General features: G+C 38.4%; 1 protein-coding gene across 1 annotated transcript; it reads left to right on the forward strand.

The window, feature by feature from the left end:
* Window positions 1-6,824: 6,824 nt before the first annotated feature.
* Window positions 6,825-7,292, forward strand: LOC121406622. The gene has a single exon (XM_041597629.1). The coding sequence runs from the start codon at window positions 6,825-6,827 to the stop codon at window positions 7,290-7,292; it is 468 nt and encodes a 155-aa protein (XP_041453563.1).
* Window positions 7,293-9,013: the final 1,721 nt, after the last annotated feature.

The following is a 9,013-nucleotide window of genomic DNA, read 5'->3' on the forward strand; positions in this document are numbered from 1 at the left end:
TTCATAGAAATCACGAAGCCGAAAGGCAAAAATATAATCATTTGATTGATTTATAGACCCCCCCCCATGATAAAGTAAATTTATTTTGTGAAGACCTTGAAACATGGCTTCATACTATTAGAAAATAAGAGAAACAAATATATTTAATGGTTGATTTTAACATCAACCTGTTATCCCAAAATAATGAACACGATTTATTCCTACACACAATGCATTCATTTGGCTATTATCCCCATATAGATAAACGAATTGATAGCCATTCATCAACACTTATCGACAACATTTTTTTCAAATATATTAAACAGAGATATTACCAGCGGATTGTTAATACCTAATATATCGGATCATTTGCCGGTTTTTCATTTTGCGATAATGATATTCCAAAAGAAAATATACTCAAATCGAAAATGTATAGAAAAGAATCTCAAAATAACTTTGAATCGTTTAAAAGGGATCTTGCAATTGAAGAATGGTTGGATGTATTTCATGAGTCTAATTCAAACATTGCATACACAAATTTTAACAATAAATAGCAGACATTTTACGAAAAATATTTTTCTCTGATATCACAGGTCAAAAGAAAGAAGGCAAATATGCCATGAATTTCTAAAGCAATTTTAAAATCCATACGTAACCGGAATAAACTTTAAAAGGTATTTTTAAAGAACCCTTCTATTCAAAACAAAAATAAATACAAAACTTATAGAAATAGACTAACCAATACAATTCGAGCTTCTCGCGAATTATTTTATTCCGAGAAGCTTTACAAAGTCAAATCAAACATAAAAGCAACATGGGAGATTATAAATGATTTTATTGGCAAGAAACCCAAAATATTTCCCAAAGATAATTTCACAGCTCATGATGTTGCGATAAATTCAGAAGATGTAGCTGATACCTTTAATTCATTTATTTTTAACTTAGGAACCTCATTGGCAAACAAACTTTACAGAACTGATGAAAATTTTGGAAAATTTCTTCCCACACCCATTAACTCTTTTTTTAACTCAGGAATTATTATTGAAATAACAAAAAATGTCAAATCAAGCAATTCACAGGGAATCGATAGACTTAATACTTCCCTTCTTAAGCAGATCATACACTATATTGCCTCTTCTTTGTGTCAAATTTTAATCTGTTGATTAGCAACGGAATATGTCCTGATTCCCTAAAAATTGCAAAGGTAAATCCTGTTTTTAAAAAAGACAATCCGCATGAAATAACAAATTACAGGCCTAATCCTATTCTTCCCAGCGTTTCCAAAATACAATTTACAATAGACTTAATAAGTTTCTAGATACTTTTCATTTTCTAAATTCAAACCAATATGGATTCAGGAAAGGACATTCGACTGATCAGATATTCAAAATTTATTGTCATGCTCAAAATAAAAATAACATTGGCGCAAAAATCTATTCCGGCTGTTGGTATACAAAGAACAAAATATAACATATGATAAATAATTACAAAAATAATGGCATTAAATAATATACAAAGCAAAAATTACACAAAGACCTAATACTAACCCAGAACAAAATAATACCCTGCAAGGGCAGCTGCACTGAAAACTTTACCTGGTGCCGAGGGGGGAAACGCCTCAAGCACGGTGCCAGTCTAACACATCCATGGGCCCCGGTTCGACATTGAAACAATCACAACACATCACAGTACAAAAACACAAATAACCCATCCACACCACACCAATAAACCCACCCCCAAAACTCCACACCAAAAACAAACCACACACCACAGAAACACCTCACACCACAACACAACCCACAACACACCATACCAACCCACACTACACACCACTACAAGTCATCGATAACAATGATGTCGAATCGGCACCCATCCAGTGCTAGAAACCACCACCACGCCCGGCGGTCCCCCCTCAGGACCAGGCAGCATTGCCTCAGCACAGCCGCCCCGCAACGTATAAAAGTAATATAGCATGACAATTAGGTTCAATACAAGAAATCGATTGGATTGAAATACTTGGCGGTATTTTGGTTTCAGTTTGAAGGGTATTGCCCACTAACAAAACAATATTGCACATGATATAAATTCAAGGGGGGGGGGGGTCATCGTTTAAACTCTGCATTGTACAGAACCATTGCCTTTGTGAGGAAAGAATATGTAAACCTGCTAGTCCTTATTCTTGGTAACCGGATCCTCCCAGACCTATTAAAAACTACAAAGTCATGGAGGGGATGGGTATCGTCTCTGATGATACTATGTAGCTTGTCCAAGACTGTTTTGTAAGCTATGTCTTCCAACTGGGGTATTGGCAAACCTATCACTTTACTGGCATTTTTTATTGCCTTACTCAGCCTATCCTTATTCTGGGAAGTTAGACCAAAAAACATATAGCACAGGAAAAAGAAATGAGTCTCTCTTTTGACGCTGAAAGATTTCAACTTCCTCAGAAAGTATACTCTCTGGTTCGCCTTTGAGACAATTTTTTGAGTGCTAACAGTCCAGTTCAGATTCTTATCTATTTGGGTGCCAAAGTGTTTGTATTCTGACACTCAATTTCATCTTGATCTATGACAATTGGGCAAGGGTCATAATTCTTTTTCCGAAAATCCACTATCATTTCTTTTGTTTTCTTGGTGTTTAACAACAATGACATCTGTTTGCAACTTGCAACAAAATCAGCTACCTTATTCCTATACTCAACTTCATTTATATTGTTTGTAACTAGTCCAATTATACATGTGTCATCTGCATATTAAACTACCTTACAGTGTTCTGTATTAGACTGATTATCTGAATCGCTTGTAAAAAGAGTAAACAACATTGGCAACAATACACAACCTTGCATAGTGCCTATGTTGAGATTTTTTTCAGAAAGCACATCCCCCATGTTTACTCTTTTGGGCCTATTTGTCATGAAATCTCTTATCCATATTAAAAGCCGTGGGTTGACATTCATGTCATACAGCTTTCTGATCAACATGTGAGGTACAATAGTGTTGAAAGCCGACGTGAAATCTGCAAACAAAATTCTAACATATGTAAGTGGTTTGTCAAGATGACCTAATACAGGGTGAGTCAAAAATGCACATGCATCTTCAACACCCCTGTTATCTTAATATGCAAACTGAAGTGGGTCTACAATGTTCTTTGATTCTTCCTTTAAAATATCTCTAACAACCTTTTCAAAACATTTAATAATCACAGGTGTTAAAGGTATAGGTCTGAAATCATTTAACTGCCTTGGTTTGGCAACTTTGGGTACAGGGGATATAATGGCAGATTTCCACAACAATGGAATTGTTTGCGAGTCTAATGACCATTGGAATAATCGACTAAAAATGCCACACAACTGTTGACTACATGATTTTAACATTCTTCCGCCTAACACATCTGGGCCTGTTGCTTTATTACTCTTTGTTGACTTAAGCACCTTCCTAACAACCTCTTCAGTGATAACATTCCTGTCTTGCTCTGTTACATGACCTAATAGAACCCTCAGAATGTTTTCTAACTCTATCTTGTTCCTATTTACGTTAACATCAAAACGTGAGAAAAAGGCATTCGGATTTCCAACAAAAACATTTGGGTTATCAATATAAGTGGTTTTCTTTTATCTCATATCCAATAATTCTTCTTAGACTTTCCCAGGCTTTCTTTGAATTTCCAGTTTTCAAGTTATTTTCCATTTTAGATCCAAAATCTTTCTTCCTACGAACAACATACTTCTTGAATTCTTTCATAATTTCTTTCACTTTATTGTTATCATTATTACTGTATACATTTTGTTTTTCCATTAATAACATTCTACTGGTTTTGTCCATCCATGGCTTGGTGTTTGGATATATCTTAATCTGTATTGTGGGAAAAGCCATATCTTCGCAAAACTTAATGTAATCGCTAATTACAGTTACTGTTCATTCAAAGATGATTCATTAACTGAAGTGTCCCAGTCCGTGCATTCCAGGCAACTCTGCAAGGCCATCATATTGTTCTCATTCCACTGCTAAACGTTCTTCAACACTAGTTTAAACCTTTTTAGTTTCTGCCTGTAGTTGGGAACGAGTCGGATGACATGGTGATCCGAACTGCCAATTGCTGGTTTCGTAACTACTTTCTATGCATTAGCAATGTTACCGTAGCACTTATCTAATATACGGTCACCTCTAGTTGGTGTATTCACATACACTGATAAGAGGGTGCTTTCAATAGCTGCTGCCACACTCAAGGAGCTCTCCTATTCATGTCTTCATTACATGTATTTCTTGAACGTAATTGTGAATGATTTTTATACTAAGAGCCATCTTGCGATTTACTGATCCTGTTGGATAGTTTTTGGAGCTTCTCATGAATAAGGAATTTGGGAGATGTTTCATACTGGTTTGGCTGTATCTTCATATGTACTGCTTGCAGTGTTGTGTTTCAGTACAGTGCACCCACTAGAGTGCTCACAATGTGGTGAGCCAAAAGACTGTGACTTGAATGGTGACATTGACAAAGGCCTTTACCAAGGATTATCACTTCCGAATAGAATCTTAGCTCAGTATTATCACTTCTCAACAATGGCAACAAAGCACATCCAGTATTCAAGATCAACCCTTTTAAATCTGGGGTATACAAATAGTGCTAAAGCTAAGCCACCAGCCAATGTACTCTCCTTAATGAAGGAATACAGCATATTGAGGTACCATGGTCGGCGTGGAGGAGTGAAAACTAGAAGGAATCTAAGAATCTAAAAGTGATAACTGGAGATGTAGATGCTTCAACTGATGTTGTTGATGTGAATGTTGGGGATGATATACTACTAGAGAAACTACTGAGAAATAAGTCTCTCCTTTTGTTGGACTATGTCGTTACCAACAAAGTTGACATCATGTTCATCACGGAAACCTGGCTGACAGAAAGCGATGATGCAGTCATTGCAGAAGTAACACCACCTGGCTATACTTTCATCAATGTCCCACGCACTGATGGCCGTGGTGGAGGGGTAGGTGTCCTATTCAGAAGAGAATTGTAACTTCATCAGGTAAACAGTTGTTCTGAATTCACAACATTGGAACACTGCACTGTTACTGATAAAGCTCATTCAGTCAACTATGTTGCTTTCTACCGACCACCGCCTTCCAGTGTCAATGGTCTTACTACATCAATGCTTTTGGCTGAGTTTGACAGCTTCATCGACGAACTAAATCAGACACCTGGAAAGCTTTTTGTTGGTGATTTAAACGTCCATCATGATTGTCCTGAGAGATATGGTGTTAAGCAGGGTGGAGATATTTTGAAATCTACAGGGCTTAAGCAATACATGTGTAAGCCTACCCATAAACATGGTCATACGTTGGATGTAGTCATAGCAAGAGAGAATGAGAGTCTTCTGTATAGCTTACGCACAGATCCTAATCTCATGTCTGACCATGTTGCTATTAGCTGCAGGGTCCGTGGTGAAAGACCATCTGCCGAAGAACAATCAAGAGAATATCGAAAATTCGGCAACATGAATCACTCATCATTTGCCGAGGATCTCTCCACCTTACTTGATAAGAACTGTGTTGCTGAGGATGTTAACAATTGTGTTCGATCCCTCGATAGAGATATTGAGCATGTCCTTGATATCCATGCCCCGAATTGTTCCCGCGCCACACGTGTTCGTCGTAGACCGAGATGGTAGAACGTCGAAGACAGGAGCGGAAATGGAGGGAATCATTGAAGAGCAACCCGGACAGTGATCAAACGGCCTACAAAGATGCTAAAGCTGCTGCAGTTGTAGCATTGTCAAAGGCCAAACGATCATATTTCCATGACCTCTTCGTTGAAAGCGGCCCAAAGGACATGTACAGAGAACTTAATGATCTTCTGAACAAAAACAAACGCTATCTTCCAGATCTTCCTGCTATGCTAGCTACTTTTAGCAGATTCTTCAAGGAGAAGATCAGTAGCTTGAGGAAATGCATAGATGATCTCAATGTTGATGCTCTGGAAGTTCCAAGTTTCACAGGTAGAAACATCCCCTCCCAGATTTTCAGCCTGTTACAGTTGAAGATGTCAAGAACCTCATCAAATGTTCTCCAAATAAGACATGTCCCCTGGATCCTCTTCCGACATGGTTGATGAAGCGTCACCTCCATATTTTGCTACCTAGGTTGACGCATATTATCAACACATCGCTGACATCCGGTGAATTCCCGCAATGTCTTGGAGTTGCATCAATTGTGCCTGTACTTAAAAAGAAAGGTCTCAACAAAAATGACCTAAGAAAATACAGGCCTATCTCGAACATCAGATTCCTTGCCAAACTTCTTGAAAGAGTTGTTTCAGCACAGCTGATGGATCACATTGATGATAACAATCTCGGAGACCCAAGACAATCTGCATATAAGAAGAATCACAGTACTGAGACAGCGTTGGTGAGTCTGCAGAACGATATTCTTTGTGCTCTTGATGATCGTAAATGTGTCATTCTGCTGTCGTTGGACATGTCATCTGCTTTTGACACTCTAGACCACAACATTTTGATTGCAAGGCTTCAGAATGACTATGGTGTTACTGGCAGAGAATTGAGCTGGCTGAAGTCCTATCTCATGGGACGAGTATCACATGTGAACATTGATTGGGTGAAGTCAACTAACACCATACTGGAGTATGGCGTCCCACAAGGGTCAGTAATGGGCCCACTGCTGTTTACGATGTACTCAAAGCCAGTATCTGACATTTTCCACTGATATGGAGTGGATTATCATGTATATACTGATGACATCCAGCTTTTCGTGAGGTTTGATCCATCATTGCCGAACTCTATCGAATGTGCAAAAGGCAGATTAATAGAGGCAGTGCAAAAAGTTCACACATGGATGACATCAAATAAGCTGAAACTGAACCAAGATAAGACTGAGCTTGTAGTATTTGCTTCAAAAGTCCACCAGCGTCTACTCAAGGACTTTACATTAACCTTGCATGATAACACAAAGTTGAAGCCATCACCAAATCTTCGCATCCTTGGAGTCGTCTTTGACAATCTCATGCTACTGGATGATCATGTTTCGAATGTTGTCAGGAATGTTAAACATCAAATCCGTAATCTAAGCAGAATCAGGAAATATCTAGATGAAAACACCACACATGCTGCTGTTCGTGCCCTGGTCCTATCATGCCTTGACTATTGCAACAGTCTTCTTTACGGCACTACAACTAAAAACATCCATCGTCTTAAGCTACTCCAGAACCATTCAGCACGTCTCATCTTTTGTCAGCCCAAGAACCCCAACACTTCACCTCTACTCAGCACTCTGCACTGGCTCCCTGTACAACATAGACTCTAGTTTAAGACCGCTACTCTAGTTTCTAAAGCCATCAATGGTCTCTCACCCTCATACCTGTGTAATCTCATTCATGTAAAGCAACCTAACTATAGTCTAAGATCTAATGCCAGTAGAGTTATCCAGATTCCAAGACGTCGAACCAATGCTGGCAAGCGGGCGTTCCTAGCTACTGCTCCAAGAACATGGAACGATCTCCCCAACTTTGTAAAGAATTCCGTTTCACTCAATGTATTCAAGAAAAATCTAAAAACACATCTTTTCCGCTAACTCCCGCTGCCAGCACTGGTCTTTTATTGTTTTTACATTTTCATTTGCATTTATATGTGTTTCTATGTTTTATTTCTCCTCTCAATATAATGCGCTTTGTATCTTTTATTAGATAAGGCGCTATAAAAATGTATTATTATACTACTGGAAATATTGCAGTAGGACCATTTCCAATCCACAATCATTCATATCCCCTAAAACAAGCTGAACTGCATCTGGAGATTTTGTCTTAAGTTGTTGCACCACCTCTAGAATTTTCCTTGCTGCTTCTGCGACATCGAATCTAGGGTGACCATAGACAATGGTGAAGAATATTTGTGTAAATTCTCTCGGTAAATAATGGGGCCTTACTCCAATGCTGAGTAGTTCAATGTCCTTGTTACATAACTGGAATTTGACACATTGCTGTCATTACACCATCTGTTGTTAATGTAGGCGCACACACCACCACCCCTCTCCTTTCCAGATTCCGTCAAAGAACGGTCTTGCCTTTATACAGATGAAAAACCATCTATAGCAGTGTCTAGTTCAGAGTCATTGAAGTAAACCATGTCTCAATCATACACATGATATTACAATCACGGTAATCACTTTTTTTTATGACTCACCAGTGAGTGTAATTCGTCCATCTTATTTCTTAGTGACTGGCAGTTTCCCATAATCACAGAAGGTAGAGGGGAGTTGAATTTCCTTCTTCTCAAACGTTCACGCTCACCATCTTTCCTCCCTCTTTTATGTCTTTTAATTTCAGCTGGTATGTCACAATCAGGTTGGCTGTAGATCCATGACTCAACGCGAGATTCAAAAGCTCATCTCGACCGTACGTTATCTTCGTATTGACCGGAAAATGCCGTTCAAATTTCATACCTGTCTCTAACGTGGGTAAAGCTTGTGTCGTTGCAACACCAAGTAACATGACCACGAAGAAAAGTCCCCAGTAGAGTTTCTCCTCCATGTGTTCATTACAAAACCAGACACAGAGAACATCGAACTATTCACAAAACTTATGCACAGGTGAAGAAATGAAAAAGTCGTCACAAAAATGATAAAAAAGAAGGAAAGCAAAGAGACAAACAAACAGCTGGATAGTCGCCGTCAGAGTTATCAATAGACAGAGTGGCGACACGCGCACTGAAAACATGATACGCGCGGTCAAAGGTCAGCCATGGGGGGCTGATTAGTTCCCCCTGCGCACATGCAATATTATTATTTGGCAATCATCGCTATTTTTATTCCCGTTTTTATTATTCCTTTAATTGATTTTCGGCAAACTAGCCTAGGTCCGGAAGAAATAATAATCGAGTCTAAAAGTAATTTCTCCTCTTTGATTTAGAGCTTGATGATGGATCCCCTTTAACATTTTGGTTTAAATGTCTGGCAATATTAATTTTATTAAAGCTCATTCCGGTTTTTTTATCGAAAATTAATTTGAAGAATTATACAAGTTTGATCCA

Source organism: Lytechinus variegatus, chromosome 1, assembly GCF_018143015.1.
Source record: "Lytechinus variegatus isolate NC3 chromosome 1, Lvar_3.0, whole genome shotgun sequence".
NCBI lineage: Eukaryota > Metazoa > Echinodermata > Echinoidea > Temnopleuroida > Toxopneustidae > Lytechinus > Lytechinus variegatus.